The sequence below is a fragment of the Chanodichthys erythropterus genome, chromosome 12 (genome assembly GCF_024489055.1).
Source record: "Chanodichthys erythropterus isolate Z2021 chromosome 12, ASM2448905v1, whole genome shotgun sequence".
Taxonomy (NCBI): Eukaryota; Metazoa; Chordata; class Actinopteri; order Cypriniformes; family Xenocyprididae; genus Chanodichthys; species Chanodichthys erythropterus.
This window is the reverse complement of record NC_090232.1, coordinates 31993544-32018998: the sequence shown is the minus strand read 5'-3', so window position 1 is coordinate 32018998 and position 25455 is coordinate 31993544. Positions and strand designations below refer to the sequence as shown.

The 25455-nt window shown below is 36.8% G+C and overlaps 1 protein-coding gene across 2 annotated transcripts in view; it reads left to right on the top strand.

Moving 5' to 3' along the window:
* The window catches only part of glra3 (glycine receptor, alpha 3), a 62566-nt gene extending 38732 nt beyond the window's left edge, over window positions 1–23834 (top strand). The window contains exons 4-10 of one of the 2 annotated variants that reach the window (XM_067403485.1): window positions 1050–1273; window positions 3235–3317; window positions 5894–6031; window positions 17641–17855; window positions 18316–18465; window positions 20695–20811; window positions 22450–23834. In XM_067403485.1, the coding sequence (XP_067259586.1) occupies window positions 1050–1273; window positions 3235–3317; window positions 5894–6031; window positions 17641–17855; window positions 18316–18465; window positions 20695–20811; window positions 22450–22725 (1203 nt within the window). In that variant the 3' untranslated portion in view covers window positions 22726–23834. The remainder of the gene's footprint in view (window positions 1–1049; window positions 1274–3234; window positions 3318–5893; window positions 6032–17640; window positions 17856–18315; window positions 18466–20694; window positions 20812–22449) is intronic. The other variant, XM_067403486.1, reaches the window with a different exon arrangement.
* The last annotated feature ends 1621 nt before the right edge of the window (window positions 23835–25455 follow it).

The window sequence follows — 25455 nt, the reverse complement described above, 5'->3', positions numbered from 1 at the left end:
TCACGGAGACAAAACTGTCGTTATTTTCATTTTTAAACACTTGCAGTCTGTATAATTCATAAACACAATTCTTTATAAATCTCTCCAGCAGTGTGTAATGTTAGCTTTAGTCAAATGTAATCAAAAGTAAACATCCAAATAAATACCATACTTATGTGATTAGACATGTTGCATGACGAACACTTTGTAAAGATCAATTTTGAGGGTTATATTAGCTGTGTGAACTTTGTTTACGCTGTTTAAGGCAGTCGCAAGCTCGGGTTGTGGGGAGCACGAGATTTAAAGGGGCTGCAGCCTGAATCGGCGCATATTTAATGATGCCCCAAAATAGGCAGTTAAAAAAATGAATTAAAAAAAAATCTATGGAGTATTTTGAGCTGAAACTTCACAGACACATTCAAGGGACACCTTAGACTTATATTACATCTTTTGAAAACACGTTCTACGGCACCTTTAATATATTCTAGCATCCTTTAAAAAAGCATTTTGCTTCCTTGTCTGTCACGTTTCACAACATACACAGCAGGCCAGAACAGATCTGGGGTGCGTTTCTCAAAAGCATCGTTAGCCAACTAAGGTCACAAGTTCCATTGAATTCTATTGGTAACGACATAACTTGCGATGATGGTTGACTTTGGAAAACACACCCCAGACTGATGATTGAGTTTCTACATGCCCACTAATTAGACTGGAGAATTAACCTTTTGGATGCATAACATTGCTAAATTTCTAAGATATTTTATCCTTTATAACAGTTGCCAATGTAACAATTGGCTAAACTCCATGGCTTGTCACAACCTGTTCAATTCAATTTATTCAACTGTGAAAACTACAAATGTAAATAGCAGTACATTGAACGTGTAAATCACAGACAGCATTTTACTGTACCATAAATTGAAGTAATGATGCTCATTTCCATTTCTAATTCCAGTGCCTGTGCATGCTTGTACATGAAAATGCCCATTATGTCTGATTTAAAACTGGCAGAGAGGCCTGTTTTACCTCTCATGTGCCATTTGCCTTGACTAATGTTAAGCACTTTCTCTTAGGATTACAGAGTGAACATATTCCTCCGGCAGCAGTGGAATGACCCTCGGTTAGCTTACAGCGAGTACCCAGATGACTCCCTGGACCTAGATCCCTCTATGTTAGACTCCATTTGGAAGCCTGATCTGTTCTTCGCCAACGAGAAGGGAGCGCACTTCCATGAGGTCACCACTGACAACAAGCTATTGAGAATATTCAAAAATGGAAATGTCCTCTATTCAATCAGGTGAGACTCTTCAGCACCAGTCAGAATAACCATTGGACATGGAAAGCATAACTAAGTAGCTGAGAGTTTCAGTACTTGACGTCATCTATCGATCAATAAATAAATAAAATGTCACAAAATTATATTGTTTTACTGAAATGTAATTGAACACTGCATCCATTTAAAATTCACACACTTATCTTTTGTTTTTGTTTTTTTACAATGACTGACATTTTATGAATACTATGAAAATCAGTATTGGGGAAAGTAACTTTTAAAAGTAATGCATTTTTTTATCTTTCTTTTTATGAAAAGAAATGCGTTACATTACTTTTCTGTTACTTTTTCTCACCTGGGCTGGGCTTGCTTGTTTGTTTTTTAAGAACAACAACAAAAAAAGTTCTATTTTTGGCAAATGTTAAGGCTCTTTCACATCAAAAGTGAAATGGATAAGCCTCAGGCTGTATGAAATGTATGTTTACGCCTGTACAGTAGAGGGCGCAGCTCAAACAAACCTTTTAGCTGTGCTGCCATTCTGGATTAAAGAAGAATAGATGTATTTCTAAATATAAAGCAATTTTTGCTTATTAGTATGAATTAGGTCATTGACAGTCAACAAGACTGTTAATAAAGTGAGATTAAATACATATAGTGTAATTTAATATAGTTAATTATTACAGGATTGCGTAAAATTCTGAGATTGAATTTCACTGTATTTATTCATTTGAGGAATACTGAATGTTTATGTGCAAGTGAGATGAGTAATTCACATTTAGTGAGTCAGTCAGTAAATGTGAAAAAGTAACTTAGATATTTCGTTGTAAATTGAAAAAAGTAATATCCAGCGGTAGCGTCAGTTCTGGCAGGTCACGTCAGTCAAGCTCGCATCAGCTGACTCCCAGGTGACTTACGTCTACCTATAGGAATACGACACCTATCACAGCATCTATATATAAGCTCATCAGCATTATCAGCAGCTGTTGCATTTCTCAGGAGCTAATTACCCTCCTCCATCCCCAGCTCCTCCTCTCTTCAGTCAGGATTGCCATTATTATTCCCCTGAATCAGACTAATTCTTGAAATATGTGTACATGTTAAATTATTGACATATACATACATACATTATATCTGCATATGTTGGTCCTGTTCTGTTTACCCTAGGGGGTTTATTGCTGCTCTCCCTGCTCTTATCCATGCTAGGCTGCATGGATGCGCAAGGAGTTCTTGCCCAGAACAGAACCATACTGCCAATACAAACCCTATGCGTTATCAAACATATTTGACGATAGTGGTCCTGACAGAACTGATTACGTAACTCAAGTTACTTGTAATGCGATACCCCAACACTGATGAAAATAACTGCTGCACTAGCTTCTGAAAATGTCAATCAACAATCCTGTATCTCAGCTGACACAGACTTGAGTCATTTAATATAATTTCCCTTTGAACCCTAAAATGTAACTAATCCCTCAACGAATGGTAGGATAAACAATGTCATTCAACATCAATCACTGCAGTGAAACTATAGGAAGACAACATCATTGTGGCAGCATGAGGGTTGATGGGAAGTGCTGGAGTTAAAAGTGAGGGGTAAATTATGTCAGGCTTTTGAGTAGATATGACGGAAAGCTGCGCAGATGTGAGACGACAGAGGATTCACTCTGACTGAAATTCACGTGGTGCCCTGAGGGAGAAAGAGTGTAATTAAAACATGGCCAATCTGTGGCTGTCAGACTCGTCTCTCCTCTGCTTTAGTAGCCCAGTTCAGAAATCCCATCACTCAAGCAGCTTCAGATGCTCAAAGCCCTCCTCTTTAATTCCTTTCTTTGTCTGAGCCGTGGATTTTCACATTACACATTCAAAAAAGGTACACAGGATTGCATTTACATTTATAATTTTCTTATGTTTTCTACTGTTTATTAGAAACAAAAGGTGTGTATATGATTAATAAAATCAATACTTTTTTCCCATTCAATTTTTAGATTGACACTGACACTGTCTTGTCCAATGGATCTGAAGAATTTCCCCATGGATGTTCAGACGTGCATAATGCAGCTGGAGAGTTGTGAGTAATCTCATATGACCTCCTCTCATCAAGAGCTTGTTACGTAACCCCCCACCCCCACCCCTCGTCCAGATTTGTGTGGAAAGCATACAGTGTTTCTCATTTAATATTGTAACTTCACCCAGTAGCCAGGATGAGGTCAATAGCAGATTTGATGTGAAGCATGTCTGGCATTAGCATTCACCTGGCAGTGCTAAATTATGTCATTATAAGTGGGTAGGACCCAGAAGACTGTTGCATTAAAATCATCATGTAGAAGTTATTTACCATCCTAGACAGTAACATAAGGGCTCACTCATTCTCTCTCTCTACAGTCTGTGTCTGGCTAAAGATTAGTGAAGCTAGTGGTCAAAGTGTTTGCTAAATCATTCCAAGAGCTTTCTGTCGACTTGAAAACATGCCACATCTCCCTCGATCTCTCCCATGATGATTGCTGTGAACTGGGGTTGAGGCTTTTAAAGAAAGGCCCCATGTCATGGGGAATTTGTCTTCACAACTACATATTTTAAAGTGGCCATGTTCATATCGCTAAAAGAGTTGCTCATTGAGAGACTCTTGAAGATGGGCAATCACATTAAATGAGGAGACACAAATATATTCTCTGTTAGAAACAGCTTGCTCATTCAGTAGAATAGAATAGAATAGAATAGAATAGAATAGAATAGAATAGAATAGAATAGAATAGAATAGAATAGAATAGAATAGAATAGAGTGGTACCACCAAGAGAAGCAAAAGTGACACCAGAGCTATATCAAGAAACATCACACCATACATTTTCCGGTGCAGTTGCAGCCCTGAGGATATTGTGCTGGTGGTCTTCATGTTGAAGACTTGCACCTTTTTACTATGCATTGTAATTAGCATGCTTTATGCTTGTATGGCTATAGTTCAAAGATATATTTCTTAGTCAGCAAATTTGTATTAAAAATCACATCAGTCCCACCACGTCCCTTTTGATTATTTATTTTTACATAGAAAATCAAATAAAGACAAACAAGAAACTTTTTCTATTTTGTTTAAGAAATGGAATAACAAGAATTAAGCCAGAGCTTAGGGTTGTTAGTTTGTTTTTTATGGATAAAAAATGGGATTTGCATGGTTGGGCAGCTCTGAAATGGCCCTTTCATCTGATTCGTCCTCCCCGTCTTCTGTACTACAACTAAAGCCACTTTATGGCAATCCTTTTGCATAAAAATACAATTGGTGATACACAGGAAAGAAGAGGAGAATGGATTTAAATGGATGTCAATGGAGAAGAGGCTTCTACGACAAGTCTAAGTCAATTTAGCGACAGTTTACGGCACTTCTCATTCATTTCTATGGTACACTCTAAAACATGCTGGGTTAAAAACAACCCAAGTTGGGTTGAAAATGGACTAACCCAGCGATTGGGTTGTTTTAACCCAGCGGTTGGGTTACATTTTTGCCCAACCTGCTGGGTAGTTTTATTTAAAGCAACTATTATTTATGGCTAGCTTAAAATGAACCCAAAATAGTTGGGAAATTAAAAACCAGATGCAAGTAGAGACAACAATAATATACAAAAGGTGAATGTTTATTAATAAGCTTTAATATTTTATTAATATAAATTTAATAGTTTAATAGTTTATTAATATAAATGTATTAATAAGCAATTTAATAAATTTTTATTGTTTAATAATTATTCATTGAACATTAATAAATGTTCATTTCCAACATACTTTGGGTTAATTTAAAATTTTAAACAATAGTTGAGTTAAGTAAAACTAACCAGCAGGTTGGGCAAACATTTAACCCAACCGCTGGGTTAAAACAACCCAATTGCTGGGTTTGTCCATTTTTAACCCAACTTGGGTTGTTTTTAACCCAGCATTTTTTAGAGTGTATCCGCAAACTGTAGGTGCATCCCAATTTGCATGATTAAGTACTATTCTGTGCTGTTTTGGGGTATAAATAATTTGAATAGTGCATGCGTAGTGAGGCAGGTGGCAACTGAAAAAAAAACAACAACAACCCCACATTTAAAAAAACGTATTACTTATAATAAAACAAGTAATTGATAAAAAAATATAAAGTTTTCACTGTAATAATTATGTATTCAGACCAATTATATACTTTTGAATTACGTACTAAAGAAGAATCATACATTATTAAAGCCTTCACTATCACTATTCCAGAACACAAGTCCTGCATCGATTCTGTCTTCCACATATTCTGTATAGTGACAAATTCATTTAAACCATCACTTTTGGACACTGCAAGGCTAAACTGCACTTTATCTCTGTGTTTAGAGGCATGTTTTAGTGAATACAAGGTTGCCCTCTGTAGTCTTTTAGCGAAACGTTGTGCACCAGAGACACAGTTTCTCTAGTGCAGTTATTATGCTTCAAAATGGCAAAATCACCAAAAGGAAACAACTTTTTTGTACCAACAATAATCATGGAACTTAATTATCAAATGTAAGAATTGTTTTTTTGTTGTTGTTTTTTTTTTTTTGTTTTTTTTTTTTGTATTTTAGAAGTTGTATTCAAACTCCATGTGGCACAAAAATCTAAAGGAGGAAGCGTTAAAAGTTATCTCTTGGTCTTTCTCCTAGTTGGCTACACGATGAATGACCTGATCTTTGAGTGGCAAGAGAAGGGACCTGTGCAGGTGGCTGACGGACTGACTCTCCCACAGTTCATCCTCAAGGATGAGTCTGACTTAAGATACTGCACCAAACACTACAACACAGGTAATTTTCAAAATATGCCATACATCAAAATTTAAACAGCCTGATAGAAACTGCATATGCTAAGCAACATATATTATTAACATGACACATGCATACCTTTTTCTTTACTAGATTTACAGTCTAGTCTAAACGTAAATTAAATGTTGATGGGTTCAGGCTTTCAGAAGCCATTAATTCACAGCAAATAACACATTGCGTATTCTTGCCCATGGTTTTCAAGGATGAGAGGATGTCACGCAACCTGTCCATGTTGGCATCTGGCTAATTTGTCTAGCTTCAACCATGTGACAGATGAATTTCCTTCAAAATGAAATACTGCAGAATTTAATTGAATGTATAGTCCAATATACAAAATATGTGAATATCCATATATCTAATTTTCCTATGCTAAGCATGATTATACAGTATAGCAGCATTTCATTATTAGGACCCGAGCACCGATGCTGTGAGGACCCTATTGTAATTGCTAGGTTAATTATTCTTCTTCTCTGAAATTAATTGCATTTTTGAGGGCCTAAACATGCTCGAAAACTCATGAAACTTTGCACACACATCAGAAGTGGTGAAAAATTATGTCTGATATGGTTTTCAGAATTAGGTACAAAATTTCAATTAAGCGCCCTTCGCGCTACGTTTCACGGACAAGATTGAAATTCGGTAGACAAATGTAACAGCCCAATACCTACAAAAAAAGTCCCTTGATTTGGAGGAACAGAAGAAGACTATGAGACAGGAGGAGAGAGAAAATAAATTCAGGAGAATAAGCTTGAAATCTTGCTTCAATGAGATGCAAGGTTAAGGAGCAGCTTTTACTAGCTCATACTAGCTTGTTATCGCATTTCTCAGTGCCTAATTATGCATCCATTGTGCCTGGCCTTATCACGTAACACGTAAACATCAAGGGTGGGAGAGCACACTGTCAGTGAACTGACTTACAGTTTGCTAATTTTATGTATCAGTTAACAAAGTTATACAAATGCCCGGTATTTTACATAACACATTCATCTTCGTGGCCTTGAAGAAAACCCAGATCTGAAATTTAGAAAAAAAGTTATCTTCAAAACAAGCACAATAACCGCAAAACTGGTTAAATCACAATGCCATAAGACTTCTAAGAATTACTAAGGAAAGATTTTTAAAAAACAGACAAAATCAGGATGAGCTTGCTACTGTATGTCATCACGCTTTCAGTCAAGACCAGTGTCAGTGCATTGCAGAACTGTATATATCTATTGTAACCATCATCCTGTCAAAAAGGTCCTTGGGTCCTATTTTAACAATCTAAGCACATGGTATGAAACACATGATGTAGGTGCACTTAGGGCATGTCCGAATCCTCTTTTGCTAGTTTAACGACGGAAAAAGTGGTTGGCATGCCAGGTGCATGGTCCAAAAGGGTTGTACCTCGTCTCTTAATGAGTCATGGGTGTGTTTTGGGTGTAACGTGCAATAAACCAATCAGAGCGCCATCTCCTATTACCTTTATAGTTGCGCTTGCACCATGGCGGATTCGCTATTTACATTGTGGAATTTGCAAGGGGAAAGACTGAACGCTTCATGAAAAATGTGCTGCGTGTCCCTGTGCGTGTAACAGGCAGAGTGTATGTGTACCTGCCTTAAAAAATTTAAAAAAATTCTGCGCCATTGGCTTTAGACCAGGTTTTTTTTGGTCAAAGGTGCAGTCGTTTTCACTTGCCTTAAAATAGCAATGCGCCAACAATGCACCTGAACACACTTCATTTTCAGAATATGTGAACAGATGGGCATGATTACACTGCTATTTAAATGACGTGGCGCTGGATGTGAAAATGATAACTGCGTCTGGCTGAAACTAGCAAAAAACACTTGCGGTGTCACATTGCGCCTGGTGTATGATAGGGCCCTTTAGGAGACCAAGCTCTTATTAGCCTTGTCAGATGTAATTGAATTAGTCAGTACTCTTACTTTTCATTCTGCCTGTAATTGAAAGATAATATTACAGATGTGTCAGTACATAATACATACCACACAATCCCGAGTGAAGAGGTGTGTGCTGGCCTTTTGTCTCCCTGTGTGTTTTGCCTCAGAGGGACTTTCTGACAGGATGAATGACAGATGCTGGTGGGTCAAGGTCATGTTGCCTCAAACAATTGTATGTGAGGACAAAATGAGAGAGAGAGAGATTGCCCCTTAAAAGACTTAAGAGGCAAGAGAAATGGAAAACCACAGGGGGAAAAGAAAAAAAGAATGGGAAGTTACTGTAAGAACACTAAGATTCAAAGGTCTCTTTTTTCGACAGGAAATCTCTTGGCAATTGTGTTTTGGGCACTGTATGCTTCTATAGACCTTATGCCCCAGAGAAACAAGCACACAGCTTTAGAATTTTGTCTTTGAACTTCCGTTGAACTTCCATTTTTGTGGTAGCTCTAGCTATATTTCTATATGGCATCAATGACGAAGAGTAATTAGCTGGTGAAGTGGATTTACTTATTGTTAACGAACATTATCATAAGCATTGTAATGTTTGAAGTCGATGTCATAACAAATGTCAGTAGACCGGGAAGATTTTACAATAAGCAGTTTATTCATAAATCCATGAGATCTTACCTTCCTGCTGTGGAAATACAAAGTGGAAGACAGAACACAAAGAGTGCAGCGCTGAAAAGTGGCGGGGCTATGTGAAGTCCATAGGGAGCTACAAGTCAGTCACATTATTCCCTGGTCACCTTTCAAATTTCTAACTCAGTAATTGAATCAATATCGGCACACACACACAAAAAAAAGGATATTGATATTGATTGAGTTGAGAGTTGAGTATCCAAATAAAAGGTCAAAGACAATTGCAAAGTGCCCAGCTAATATCTGTAGCTTTAAATTAATTATAGATGTATTTCTTTTATGAATTACACTTCCTGTAAGTATTCAAAAGAGCATATAAGTGCTACAGGAGATATCTTGAATATTCCAAACAGCAAAAGTGTGTTTAGAAAAAGTAGAGGAGAAAAATGCAGAAACCAGAGATCAATAAACCCCAAACTGGTCAGATATAAATTAATCTAAGTATAAAAATAAATAAAGAGAAACCATTTGAGGATCACTCTGCAGGCAATATTGTTAAAAAAATTAACATTAACATCGAAGTCATTTTTATTTAAAAAATGTACCATGTCATTCAAGTTGTTTCATGTTTACTTATCATGAGCATAAAGTCCAAAAGCTATTACCATCTACCGAGGTCTAATTGGATTTTTACTTTGTTCTGTTATATTTCATAATGCTAGAACCCATTTACCCTTTTATTCTCTCTCTCTCTCTCTCTCTCTCTCTCTCTCTCTCTCTCTCTCTCTCTCTGGCAGTCATTGTACAATGCTTTGTTTATCTTTCTTAATATACATGCAATAAAGTCTGCAAACAAGAACTGTACCACAGCAACCCCTTAAACTGCTTCTGGAAAAGAAGCTATGGTAAACTCAGCTGTTGTGTTAATTTAATGCTGCTGTATCTAGGCCAGCAGGGTGCTGAAATGTTGTCCAACAATGTCCAATCAGAGCAGACTAAATAACTAATGTAATCAGAGATGACAAAATAGTGACTTTCTCTCACAGTACAGTGATTTACCCTCTGGCTTCAATAGTGCCCCACAATATTTTACATCAGAGGTTTTACACCTTTTTCAGGAGCCCTTTTTGGGTTCTCCTTGGTTGGTAGAGCATTAGAACAAGGATCCCGTGAGACATATTGTATAAAAATGCTCTACAAGCATTAGAAAAGAATGGAACTCTCTTCATTCTTTCCAAGCCCTTGTTGCTGTACATACCTTTGTAAAAATCATTGCAGTGATACTACCTTTTATGCACTAAAATCCAGTTCACTACAGTGTAATAATACAGTTCAGTGTAGTGCATTTGCGTTTTGGGTAAAGTAGTAGAGTTTAGTAGGATGTTGGCTCAGTTTGGCTTGTACAATGAAACTGAATAGATCAATTTTACTGTTTGAAAGCATTTTAGAGGGATCCATTCAAACTGACCTGTATACAATATGTTGATCTCTTAGCATATCTGCTGCAGGCGTCTCCGATTGATTGAACACCACTTAGTGTCCAAATGCCTCTGTTGCATTTATATAGTAAGGAATCAATAATTCAATACTTGATTTATGGCATATTTCAAGTCACTGACAGACCACACATTTCTCAATCTGTCACATTATTAAAACATACTACACTTTTTATATATTGGTATTTGTGGCAAAATAAGACTGGGGTCTGTGAGATAAGCAAGTTGAATAATAATCAATGTCCATTTATGCAAGTAGACATTTCTTTGCAAGCATGCTTTTCTTATGGAGTTATTGCATAAACGTAATGCAGACTTACCACCCTTGCAATTTACCCAAAGGCCTTTTCCAATCTTGTTACTCATACAACCATCCCCAGTTGACTTTGAGGTTGACCTATACCAAAGGTACAGGGGCACAATAGATGCTAAAAATCACATTAGCCTTTAAACACCACAATGACATTTTACTTTCACCATCGGTTCATTAACACTTGTTTAAATGTGATCTCCCTTCTTCAGTGTGACAGGATGGACACAGGGCCTTCTGCATGATTGCTCACACATTTCCTCATCTGCCACACAAGACTTCCTGCTCTGTCATGTAGTTCTTCCCACTCATACATTTGCTCAGAGCTGCATGTTCCATCAGTTGAGTCATGAAGGATGTGAAATAACCACATGGCACAGCTTTAGTGATGTCACGGCGGGTTTTCATCCCTGAGCTAATGCAGAACAAGCCTGTCAGTGAAAGGATGGAGGATCCTTTGGGTTTCCTAATGTAAATTAATGTAAATTGAGCAGTGTACTAAAAAAATAATCTCTTCCTGGAATTTTTCTGCTGCTTTCTATTCATTGAATAATCCTTTAAAAATATGGTTTCCACAAAAATATTAAGCAGCACAATTGTTTTCAGCACTGATAATTAATAATAATCAAATTCCAACTGTTTATTAGCTCAAACTGTTAAAGGGTTGGTTCACCCAAAAATGAAAATTCTGTCATCAATTACTCACCCATATGTTGTTCCAAACCTGTAAAGACATTCAGTCATGTCTGGAACACAAATAAAGATCTTCTTAATGAAATCTGAGAGCTTTCTGTCCCTCCATTGACAGCCTACGCAACTACCACTTTCAAACCCCAGAAAGGTAGCAAAGACAAAGAAATCATTAAAGTCATCCAAGTCATCCATAAAGACTTGTTTAACCCCCATTTTATGAAGAGACGTGAGTTATATTGCAGCCATTTTCTAAAATCATTTAAGTTCATTTTTTTCCTCATTAATGTACACACAGTACCCCATATTGACAGAAAAACACAGAATTGTTGACATTTTTGCAGATTTTTAAAAAAAGAAAAACTGAAATATCACATGGTCCTAAGTATTCAGACCCTTTGCTCAGTATTTAGTAGAAGCACCCTTCTGATCTAATAAAGCCATGAGTCTTTTTGGGAAAGATGCAACAAGTTTTTCACACCTGGATTTGGGGATCCTCTGCCATTCCTCCTTGCAGATCCTCTCCAGTTCTGTCAGGTTGGATGGTAAACGTTGGTGGACAGACATTTTTAGGTCTCTCCAGAGATGCTCAATTGGGTTTAAGTCAGGGCTCTGGCTGGGCCATTCAAGAACAGTCACAGAGTTGTTGTGAAGCCACTCCTTCGTTATTTTAGCTGTGTGCTTAGGGTCATTGTCTTGTTGGAAGGTAAACCTTCGGCCCAGTCTGAGGTCCTGAGCACTCTGGAGAAGGTTTTTGTCCAGGATATCCCTGTACTTGGCCGCATTCATCTTTCCCTCAATTGCAACTAGTCGTCCTGTCCCTGCAGCTGAAAAACACCCCCACAGCATGATGCTGCCACCACCATGCTTCACTGTTGGGACTGTATTGGACAGGTGATGAGCAGTGCCTGGTTTTCTCCACACATACCGCTTAGAATTAAGGCCAAAAAGTTCTCTTGGTCTCATCAGACCAAATAATCTTATTTCTCACCATCTTGGAGTCCTTCAGGCAGGCTTTCATGTGTCTTGCACTGAGGAGAGGCCTCCGTCGGGCCACTCTGCCATAAAGCCCCGACTGGTGGAGGGCTGCAGTGATGGTTGACTTTCTACAACTTTTTCCCATCTCCCGACTGCATCTCTGGAGCTCAGCCACAGTGATCTTTGGGTTCTTCTTTACCTCTCTCACCAAGGCTCTTCTCCCCCAATAGCTCAGTTTGGCTGGACGGCCAGCTCTAGGAAGGGTTCTGGTCGTCCCAAACATCTTCCATTTAAGGATTATGGAGGCCACTGTGCTCTTAGGAACCTTAAGTGCAGCAGAAATGTTTTTGTAACCTTGGCCAGATCTGTGCCTTGCCACAATTCTGTTTCTGAGCTCTTCGGGCAGTTCCTTTGACCTCATGATTCTCATTTGCTCTGACATGCACTGTGAGCTGTAAGGTCTTATATAGACAGGTGTGTGGCTTTCCTAATCAAGTCCAATCAGTATAATCAAACACAGCTGGACTCAAATGAAGGTGTAGAACTGTCTCAAGGATGATGAGAAGAAATGGACAGCACCTGAGCTAAATATATGAGTGTCACAGAAAAGGGTCTGAATACTAAGGACCATGTGATATTTCAGATTTTCTTTTTTAAGAAATCTGCAAAATGTCAACAATTCTGTGTTTTTCTGTCAATATGGGGTGCTATGTGTACATTAATGAGGAAAAAAATGAAAATAAATGATTTTAACAAATGGCTGCAATATAACAAAGAGTGAAAAATGTAAGGGGGTCTGAATACTTTCCGAACCCACTGTATATATATATATATATATATATATATATATATATATATATATATATATATATATATATATATATTATTTACAAAATATTAATCTCCAACGTGTGTTCACACAACAACATCTGCTCTCGCATCAACACTCTCCTAGATTTATATGGATGGAAAGAAAGCTCTCAGATTTCATTAAAAAGATTTGTGTTCTGAAGATGAACATCTTACGGGTTTGGTACGACATGAGGGTGAGTAATTAATGACAGAATTTTCAACCCTTCATGTATGGTGCTAACAACGCAAAGACCATGGATTCGATTCGCACAGAATGAATAAACTAAAGAATGCCTTGAATGTCATGCAAGTCGCTTTTGAAAAATGCTTCTGCCAAATGGAAATGTAAATGTAGCTGGAAATTATGATACTCCATGAGAGCCACAATGTGGGTTTATGCACATGTTGTTGGAAAATTATGGCATATGAATATGTTTCCAGCACTATTAGAAAACCTCACATAATTTAGTGACCTTGATGGCTGAACATTACTTTGAGGATATATTTAAATCAGCAAGCAGCAATATTCATAATGTTATTACATCTGTACATGAAATTCAAATGTTTTTGTATAAGACATGAAAACACATCTATGATCAAGGAAAATAATCTCTCTCACACTATTGGGGAAAAAAAGATAACCACTCAGAAATCAAATAGAGCTTGTTAGTATGAATACTGCTTATAATACTCATTATTGATTAACATCAACTGTTAATGCTAACAATGAGGACACCAATAGCATTATCCTTCCTCTCAGCTCTAGCTGTTTTTTCTTTGTATGATAGGCATTATGTCTGAGAAACCGGGGAGGTAAATGGATTAGAGCCCATTGATGTTCATAATCTAGTAGGCCCTAATAGCATATTTTTCCCACTTATCAATTTTAAAATATTACTCATCCCGGTCCCTTAAATAAGATAAATTGTAAAAAAAAAAAAAAAAAAAAAAAAAAAGTGAGAAATTACACTTCTGTGGTTGTCCAATCTGTTTCTACCCCAGTCCACTCTAATATACCAGGATGGATTATTCTGTTGGGTTGTTTCCTGAGCCTGCAGCACATCCCACTTCCGTTCTGTAACGTTCTGCTGTCAGGCTCCATAGCACAGTCTGTCTCCAGGTTTTTGTTCTTTTCCCTTCCCTCTTCCTCCTGTTGTTGTTTCTCTCACCTCTGTCCCTCTCAGGGGCTTTATTTTCAGGTCACCTCCAAACAGCTCCCCCAGTTGACAGCTCCAAACTCCCAAGGAGACTAGAAGTGTGTTTGCGTGAGAGTGAGCAGGTTACATTCCAGAGGGAGCATTTCTATGTCATATACACTCTTTAGAAGCAACTACTTGTTTTGGCACATTTTAAATACATAGTTCTGTCATGAAATTCTAGATGGCACAGGCTGATGTGGTTCATTCCGCCTTAACGCAAACTGATGATAATTACAGCGTTAACTACTTGGCACTAGCTGATTGGTCCATATCACATCTGCAGCCAATGAGCATGTTGCTCACATTTAAATAGCTGGTTACATTCACTATTATAGCCGTTTGCAGCATGTTTCAGAGTTCCTCTAATACCCTCCACCTTCCCCAGCTCCACCTGTATAGATCTGCTATTGGTTATTGATATATGCTATTTGTGCATGAGCATTATGTTTTACTCGCAGCAGCGTATCGGCGTATGTATCGGCAGTAGCAAGTTCCTGTACTTGCTCTGCAGCAGCAGTAATAATATACAACAACAGCTATAATCTACAGCAGCAGCGTAACAGATCTATTCCACCAATACCAAAAACATTAACATTGTCATATCCCTTACCATGCTTAACAATCATCGGAGAGTTGCCATGACAGAAATGAATATACTACATCTACATGTACATAGTTTTAAGCAAGCACTCATTATGTGACTTTGTACATTTAAATTTAAGTTTACAGATTTTTTTATTCATTTATTGACTTTTTTTAAGTGTATTTTTTCCCCTAAAGTGCACTCTGATTAGAGAGTAGGAATGTGGAAAATTACCAAGCAAAAATCTCTTAGGGAGTTTGGAACAAAAGAGACAAAAAGTGAAAGCCGTCTCCCTGCTTTTCAGGAAAGACAAGCCTTGCAGAAATTTGTTTTGAGAGAGGAAAAGGCTCAGTAGCAGAGAACAAAAAAACAGACTGCAGCTGAAAGCTCTCAGACATTTTAAATAGGTGCTCTCTACCTTTCATGCGGATTATGTGCATAAATATAACTTTGTAATGGCTGCCTACAATCATTCACCAACCACATATCGAACAAATATCTGCTTTTAAATTTAGATACATAGCACACTTTCAGTTTGTGATCATGGTTTTGTCGCAAAACTTACATCCTCATTTACACATTCTTTTTTCAGACTATATAGTATATGCTACCATTCAAAGTTTTCAAAGGTCAATATGATTTTTTTTTTTTTTTTTTTTTTTTTTCTCAAATAAATGCTTTTCATTTGATTTTCTATTCATCAAGGAATCCTGGAAAAATGTACTGCTGTTTCAAATAAATAAATAAATTAATAAATAAAATAAACTGTTTACAACACTAACAATAAAAATAAATGTTTCTTGAGCTTCAAATCAGCATATTATAATTATTTTTAAAGGATCATCATGTGAGACTGATAATATTCTGCATCATATATATATATATATATATATATATATATATATATATATATATATATATATATATATATATCGCGGCATGTTTCAACAGTAGCCCTAAAACAGACAAACTGCTTTATAGAGCGTGTTTCGTCACTATGTTGTTCTTCTTCGCTGGTGTTTGTAGAGGCAGCTTGCATTGTCACTATGTTGATTATGCAGGAAGAAGTAGTAGTAGTCGTCGTCGTTGTCTGGTTTACTAGAAGCAGAGACCGTTGTTTGTTAGAAGTAAGAAGAAACCTCATTTCTTGCATGGCTACTCTCTGCTGTCTCCGACGACAACATCTTTGTCCTGTGTCGGCCACCGTAGCTTCTCTATGTGCTACGAAAGGGAGGAGTGAGCGGTGGATGGAGCAATTTGCAACCTCACCACTAGATGCCGCTAAATTTTACACACTGCACCTTTAAAGTACACATGAAATCAAAATTGACCTTATTTATTTTGTTAGCTCAAATTGCTAGTTTTGTGGTGAACAATTCATCCGTGAAAGTCAATCCACGCAAAAAAATTGTTTGGCTTCGTAATATTTAATCAAAATCTGAAAATGCTCCTCCCCTCTGCAACGGTGCCCCTTCTCAGATGAAATCAGTTTGACGGCTTGGGTTGTAAACACTTAAACCACGACCGACCGTTAGTCTGCTATGAGCGAGAGATGGAGAGGAGGAGCGCAAAAAAAATAAAACTCTGCCCTCTATTCAATATTCCGTTTCACTTGGAAATACGGCATAGCACTGGAGAAAAGTCGTTTGCAACTTCCGGTTCACGCAGACTTTAAATGACTTTATATTTGAAGGTGCTAAAGAGGTTCTTTTTGTCGACTGAGTTTTGAAATGAGCGCATGGGTAAGAACAACCCCCCTCCTTTACAGCTCATTTAGAGGGAATGCCTCCCAAAACTCATGCACGAGTATCGGAACACAAGTGTTTACCACCGGCATTCGCTGTGTTATTAAGCCGGGCACACATTTAACGACTAGCTAAAACATTCTGACTATGCTCAACATACAGCGATAGTTTCCTGCTCCTGAAGCAGATTTATATACTTTCACATGGAATTTGAACACCGACTGTATTCGCAGTCTGAACGTCACTGGCTCTGACTGGACGCGTTTGAGCGCGATCAGACATAAGTGTCAATTTACATTCATAATCGGCCTTACACTTAAAGCCGCGCACACACTTAGTGGATTCATTATGTCGGACTCACCACAGGTGACTCATAATCTGCAGTTGTTACTCCTGTCTCCTGACAAAAACATTGCATGCGGCGCCTGTGGAGTGTGGAAAGTTACTGGAGCGCGCAGCCGAGCTCGTCTCTCACATGGATCGTCATGGCAGTGATTGACAAGGCAGAAGGCCAATCGTTTACGCGATGATCGCATAAACGATTGGCTGATGTTTTTAAGGCCCTACCTCATGCACAGATGATGTATATTAATATTATTACTTTCAGTGCACCTAATAAATAGTCTTTTATCAGTTAGTAAAGTAATATGCAAAAAGTAATATTGCAAAAATGTATAAAACAAAACATCATCTTTAGCACCTTTAATATTATATGATAATATGTAACACATGTAACATAAATCTGATTTGGAATAGATAGATAAATCGTATCACCTATCAACTATATAAGCCTAAACTAACTCACAACTTGCACTTTTTATTGTGTCAATGCATTTATATACCGGTCCTTCATATTCTTCAATTTCTTAATTTTCAGCAGAAGAGAGAATTAAATTGCACTGACTCCCTTGCAAACAGTGAATTGCAATTTCTTTATGTTTCAAGGTGTGTGACTGGCTGTTCACTATTGATGTCACACTTTCATGTGCACACATGCCATGAACTCAGGATCAAAGCCTGAGTTAACAGAGAATGTTGATGATCAGTGTCATGGTACCAACAAAACCTGATTGGATTGGTTTGGTTTTGTCAACTCAAAACTAATCCCGTAACCCTGAGTTTGTTCAGCTACCATCATGGTACCTGCCCCAAGTCTTAGTAGCTTAAATCCTCATTTATAGTTTACATATGCCCTCTGTCAACTTTTCTTCCTGCTAGGCAAGTTCACATGTATCGAAGTACGTTTTCACCTGGAAAGACAAATGGGCTACTACCTGATCCAGATGTACATTCCCAGCCTGCTCATCGTCATCCTCTCCTGGGTCTCCTTCTGGATCAACATGGATGCCGCTCCTGCCCGTGTCGCCCTGGGAATCACCACGGTGCTCACAATGACAACTCAGAGCTCTGGATCCAGGACATCCTTACCTAAGGTCAGAGTGAATAAAGCATCAAAGTAATAGCTTTGCAGCATCTTTGTTACAAATAACATCACTGGTTAGTATTAGGGTATAAGTTCTTCCAGCACTTCTAAGCATCTCTTTTCTTGCCATTTATTCTCAGTTATCATTTATTAATGCAGCCCACAGTGGAATGTGTAAAGTGCATCCGTGTGTAAAAGCGGGCGTGCAGTATGTATTGCATATTAAAAACTCATAAATGCTACATTGAGTTATGTAACACAATTAAACATTCCAGATATAAATAGGCTTTTTTCACCTGGCAGAGAGAAAATGATCTCTGATTCATAGCGGTGATGAGGACAGTAGTCAAACAGGTCCCTGTTTTGTTCAATAATTAAACAACTGGGCTGTTATGTAGGCTGGAATGAAAAAGTCAAAGGCTAATTAAGGTATCTGAGAACAAATGTGTTTATGTGTTTCTGCCATGCAGGTGTCCTATGTGAAAGCTATTGACATCTGGATGGCAGTGTGCTTGCTATTTGTCTTTTCTGCCTTGCTGGAGTATGCTGCAGTCAACTTTGTTTCACGGCAACACAAGGAACTCTTACGATTCCGACGGAGAAGGAAGAAGTCTGGCAAGGTACGGACTGAGCTGAACTATAACAGGCAATATCGTAAAATTATGCAAAACACATCTGATTAATGTGAACCCACATTTATGATAAGATGTAAATTGCATTCCCGTGTTTTGAAGGTGTGTGATAATACAGAGTTCTCACCTTTCATGTTGAGGTGGACACACACAAGTGGAAACTCGATTGTAAATAAGTTTTGTCTATTATCTATAAAATAAACCATGAGAAGTTTTGAAACAAGTATTTATAAATGCTGAAGATGGCACACTGAGTGTGTTTTGGAATAACAGCATGACTGTGAGTCTGAGAGTGCTCGCATAAAAAAGGAAGGTAATATTGAGCAACTTCCATTTTAGATATAACATTGTGATTTACTTTGTTTGATCTTGCTCTATCAATGAAAATAGTTCCAATCAAAGCCATAGTAGAACCATTGAAACACTAATGCTCTTATTGTCATTTATTTCTCTAAATGATTCTGTGTTTTTGAACAAATCGATTGGATGAATGATTCAATGACTCACTCATATAGACAGTCACTTGTTAGTGGTTTTGAATGGGTCGGTTGAATGAATGGCTTAGTAGCTCAATCGTTAAATGAATTTTTCAGGATTCATTTATAAAGACAGTCACTTGTCGCCACCTACTGGTACTATGTAACCTTCAGAAAGAGTCACTGACAAATCCCCACCAATCAACAGACCGACATCTGCGCCCGACAATGCGCCAACAAAGATACAATTATACAAACAGTTAAAAGTTCCAATATCCTGTTGATCATTTATTTCTACACTTTTTGAACACTGCTCGAACAAACAAATTTGAGGATCGAAACTAATTGTTTTATAAATAAATTAATGAATATATAACTAACTGGTTTTACAGAAACAGCAGGGCAAGCTTTTATATTTATTTTTTCCTGGCAAAGAAAAGAAAAATATTTCCACAAGAAGCAACACTCTTGGACCGCTAGTTCAATCAAATTAATGAACCTTGTGTATACTCTTGTATAATTTTTTGGAACATGAAAATAAAACATTTATTTGAAATATCAGGAACAAACAAATCCTTTGATTAATGGTAATAAAAGCTTATGACAATTCACCTTATAAGCAGATTTTCTGTAACATATACTTAATTTAAAAAACAACAACAACAAGAAAACAAACAAGGGAAATCAAATATTCTAGCATTTTTGAGCCACACAAATTTCACTGGTCAGTATAACTTCTGAAAACAGAACCCAATAGAGTCCCATTCACAGCACTAAAACAAAAAGTGAATTTGAACATCCTAAGGGAAGGATTTTGCCCTGTATAAGGAGAAACTGTCAATGCAATTGAACTTGACAGTAACTGAAGCAGATGATTTGGAGACAGACAGATTTTCTGTGGCTTTTCGACTCTGCTCAGATAAATACTAAATACACAGCCAAACACTGATTGAATGTGCATGTTTTGGTGGGCATGTTGAGTGGATCTGATACTACACTAGGAACTATCATGTTAAGTTTGAACAACAATCTATCATTGATAATGTTATTTATTATATAACACAGTAAAAATGGTAGTTATTTGCATCTCCTAGTTAAACTAAGCATCTGAAATCACATTTGTTTACACTTGTATCACATAAACACCAACGTTGTTAATCTTACACATATACAACACTGCCTCCTTGAGGACATAAGTAGTCAGTGCATTCCTATGGCATATCTAGCAACTAAACATAAACATAACCAAATATATTTCAAACAACAGTTGAAGCCTGCTGAACAGTACAAAGGTCAGATTGCCATTTAGGTCTGTTTATACATTGCCTTATTGGAGTGGATTAATACTGCATGTGGGCAGGGATTTTATTTCCCCTGGTATTATGGAGCTGGAAGATTATTGAGATCATGATATGAAGCTTACCCAGTGGAATATTTCATAAAGAGAAAAAATGGATGCAGAGTGCATTAAGTTCAAAGGGCATTATACAATGCATGGGCAAGCAGTTCAGTCGCTGCAATTCTCAGATGAAACCACTTGATTTCAGAATAATACACATTTTTCATTCAATTTCATTTATTTTACTGTACATGCTTACTGGTTAATATTTGTATTTATTTTTGTTTTAATTTTCGATTATGGACCTCGCATGATATCCTGCATGTTGTGAGCCATTATATTTTATTAGTTTGCATGCTTTGTGTTTCTTTCTCTTTTTCGATCCCCCTGCTGTGCTAAAAGACTTGCGATCAAACATTTGATGAGGAGCTTACCGAGTCATTGCATCGTATCAACGGCCTATGCAGTGCCGAGCCCGTTTACGGATCAATGGGCCAACTCGATGAATCCAGTGACAGGGTAAAGACAGAGCACACAGCACTTCATCCCTGTCCCTTTTGATTGACTGATGAGATGATACAGTCACTCCCCTTTTTATTCACATGTCCATGTTCATTCAGTGTCCAGCCCTCATAAAACAGCATGTTACATTATTTCCTAGTACTAGTGATCATAATGTCATAATAGCCACTTGCATCTTTTATAAAGATTATGGATTCATTTGATTGTATTTTGTTCCATTTTTTGGAAGCTTACTTTATGTTCAATTTATTACATTGGTTAAATTTAGGTATCATTAACTAACTTTGGATATTAGTTTAATAGCATTTAAGTATGGTAATGTGGATTTATACGTATACATTTAGTTGTATAGATTTAAAATAAAGGTAACATTTTAGCATGGGGAACAATTCTTACTTTTAACTAGTAGCTTATTAGCTAGCATATTGGCTGTTTATTAGTATTTATAAATGACATATTAATGCCTTATTCTGAATGACCATATTCTACATCCCTAAATCCTATCCCATACCTAAACTTAAACCCTACAACAACTACCTTACTAACTATTAATAAGCAGTAAATTAAGAGTTTATTGAGGCAAAAGTAAAAGTTAATAGTGAATATGTTTTCCCAATGCTGAAGTGTTAACAACATGAATCTATTTTAAACAAACATGAATCAACAATAAACAATAGTATGCCTATATTTGTAAATTAACCATTAAATTTAAAAAAAAAAAAACATTTTATAAAAATTATTTTCGTGACATAATAAATTCTATTCTTAAGAAATAAATTATTTGATTTTGACAGTAAAGACATTTATGATGTTACAAATGATTTCTATCTCAAATAAATGCTGTTCTTTTGAACTTTATATTCATCAAAGAATCCTGAAAAAAAATGTATAACTGTTTTTAACACTGATAATAATAAATAAATGTTGAGCACCAAATCAGCATATTATAATTATTTCTGAAGGATCATGTGACACTGAAGACTGAAAACTCAGCTTTACTATCACATTTGAATTTTATTAATATTAAAATATGCTAAAATAAAAAAAGTTATTTAAAATTGTACTAATATCTCACAATATTACTATTTTTAATTAAATTAAATCAGTTGTGGTGAGCGCAAGAGCCTTCAGAAATATTAAAAAATTGAACAATAGTGTATATTTGATCACTTTATTAAACCATTTGGGCAAAATGTTAGTACCACTGAATGCAAGTAGCATCAAATAGACATATTTAAAAGTTAAATTTCCAATATGTCTAAAAAGGTCCCAAAATTCTTGTGCACTCAATTAATCTCAGTTGCTAAATTGATATCTTCCAGTGAATGCAACATATTTCCTTATATTTTATTAGTGGGGGAAAATAAGTACAAAATAATGTTTGTGTTTTACAGGTTTAATTTTATGTTCTAATTAATTTTCCTCTTTCTACAAAAGTCTTCTTTATTTGTCTGAAAATCCTTGTTGACAACAGGACAGAATGCTATGCAGGGCACTATTTTGGCAGAAATAGTTTCCCAAATATTGTTTACATTGTTGCCAAAATTCGCTATGAGAGAAGCAACAGGTTTTGTGAATGTAAGAGTACTAGAGTCTTGATTGCTTCTCTCTCTTCTATCCTTTCCTATTGCTAAGGAGGAGGATGTGCGGGAGAGCCGGTTGAGCTTCACGGCCAACACAGGGAAAGACGGAGCTGTGCCCAAAGCCGCTAACAATGCGGCCACAACACCCTCTGCCCCAGCCCTTGCTGCCAGCAAGAGTCATGAGGAGATGAGAAAACTCTTCATCGACAGAGCCAAGAAGATCGATACTGTGTCCCGTGCCGGATTCCCACTGGCCTTCCTGTTTTTCAATATTTTCTATTGGGTTCTGTACAAAATCCTACGCCACGAGGATGTGCACAAGCCATAGATGGAACATGGCGTGTTGTACCTTGGGAAATACTGTAGTAACACAGCAAAGCTGCATCAATGAACTTTGATGTTATTACTCCCGTTCCTGCCATGACCTATGCTAAACTCTGAAAATGACTATGAAAAACTGTGATGTCAAGGACCAGTGGTTACTTTCAATAGTTTGTTTGTGTTGTGCACCCATACAAGGACACTGCGCTCACTATGCAATGGATAGGCATCCGTAAGGCCTCTGACACACCTGTCCTTTAACAAATAATAAAAGTGGTCAGAACTTCTTTAACACACCTCTTTAACACAGGAGCACCGTCCGACACGGATTAGAGGCAGATGTGTGTGTGTCTTGCACTGGTTTTGTCTTACAGCTTTACTGCCAATGTTCTGTGTTGTATTTTTGATATACAGCTATTGAAAAATGGCAAGTATGTATCAGAGTGCAAGAGCAGAACTGTACAGTATATTACACAAATTTCCAAACACAATACAATCTTGATTATTTTATGAGGAAGTGTTGAATAGCTTTATTTGCATTTGGTCAGCGTATTGTACCCTCGATCATTTTGTCCCGACCTGATTGTTGACCAGCTCTAGAAACCAGCATCCAGGCCAAAAACATTCTGAACTAAATCTCAAGAATGACCCTGAACCACCAGCAGAGAAGACTATTCTGTTTACAGCTATGAACACCTTAACATTAACTGCTTCAAGAAAGCACATTTTCAAAACTTTAATGGTTAGCAAATTGAAACCATCCTACAAGTCCAACTGAAGTTTTTCTCAAACAAAAGCGTTATTGTTCAAAAACGATTGCAAGTCACTTCAAGCTAATGATGCCACAACAAAATAATGTGACTGTGAGTAATTCTGTCAGACATGTGTTGCAAATTTATGAATGGAGAAAAGAGGTGGGCTGGTTAGGACAATGACAGAATCTCAGCCAATGTGTTTTCTGAGAAATAGTGTTCTCTGACCAAATAGTATTGCAAAAAATAGTAAATGACTCAATGAGGTATTTGAATGATGTTGTCAATAACTCACCCTCATGTCATTCTACACCCTAAGACCTCCATTCATCTTCAGAACACAAATTAAGATATTGTTGATGAAATCCGAGAGGTAAATGACTCATCCATAGACAGTGTTGGGGAAAGTTACTTTTAAAAGTAATGCATTACAATATTGCGTTAAAAGTAACTTGTGTTACTTAGTTACTTTTTATGAAAAGTAATGCATTACATTACTTTTGCGTTACTTTTTCTCACCTGGACAAGCTAAGCTTGTTTGTTTGTTTTTTAATAAAAGCAAAAAAGTTCTATTTTTGGCAAATATAAAGGCTCTTTCGCACCAAAAGTGAAATGGATAAGCCTCAGGCTGTAGGAAATGTATGTTTACGCCTGTACAGTAGAGGGCACAGCTCAAACAAACCTTTCAGCTGTGCTGCCATTCTGGATTAAAGAAGAATAGGATACAGGAGAAGGAAGTTCAACACTCTTATTTCTAAATCTAATCTACTAGCATGCTTATTAGTATGGTTGAAATAAATCATTGAAGATCAGCAGCAAATACACTGTTTAATAAAGTGTGATTAAATACATAAAAAAAATTGTGTAATTTAATATAGTTAATTGTTACAGGTTTGCATAAAATTCTGCATTTTTTTATGCAAGTGAGATGAGTAAATGCATGTTCACATTTAGTCTAGAATTACAATAACCATCATGTTTACACACCGCACACAACTCCTCTGCACTTTTTTTCTCTCAACATGGGGGCAGGAGGGCTGTCAGTCAATAAATGTGAAAAAGTAACTTGCAATACTTATTTGAAAAAGTAACTTGCATTACTTATTTGAAAAAGTAACGTAGATATTTTGTTGTAAATTGAAAAAGTAATGTTATTTTACTAGTAACTTGAAAAAGTAATCTGATTACGTAACAAGTTAACCCCAACACTGTCCATAGACAGCAATTTCACCACCACTTTCAAGGTCCAGAAATGTACTAAAGACAAACTGCAGTGATTCAACCTTACTTTTATAAATTGACAAGAATACTTTTTGTGCGCAAAAACAAAACAAAAATAACGACTTTATTCAACAATCTCTTCTGTGTCTTTCTCGTATGCTGTTTACATTCAGTGCTTATATGTCAGAACGCCATCTCAGTATTGGCCGGCTCCTGCGTCAGCATCACACGCATGTGTCGTGCTGCTCACGTGAACAGCGTCAGCCAATACTAAGCCACCGTTGTGATGTAGATCCCGGACGCGCTCAACGTAAACAGCATACGAGAACCACTGTAGTCACATCGACTATTTTAACAATGTCTTTAATACCTTTCTGGACCTTGAAAGTGGTAGCTAACTCTATGGAGGAGTCATATACCTCTCGGATTTCATCAAAAACATCTTAATTTGTGTTACAAAGATTAACAAACGTTTTACGGGTGTGAAATGACATGAGGCGAGTAATAATTGACAGAATTTTCATTTTTGGGTGAACTAACCCTTTAATTAATAACATAATTTGAGTGGTTTTAAACTAATCTAACTGCATGTATGGTGATTATATGGCAATGCATTTTGAATAGGAGCTATTAAATTCTACTAAAAGAGAACCATATTTAATTCTAAGGATATTTTAATTATTCATAGGGTACTGCAAATGTATTTAAAAAAAACTATGAAACAATGTTTAACAGTATTATCAATATTTATTTTGTTGCACTGA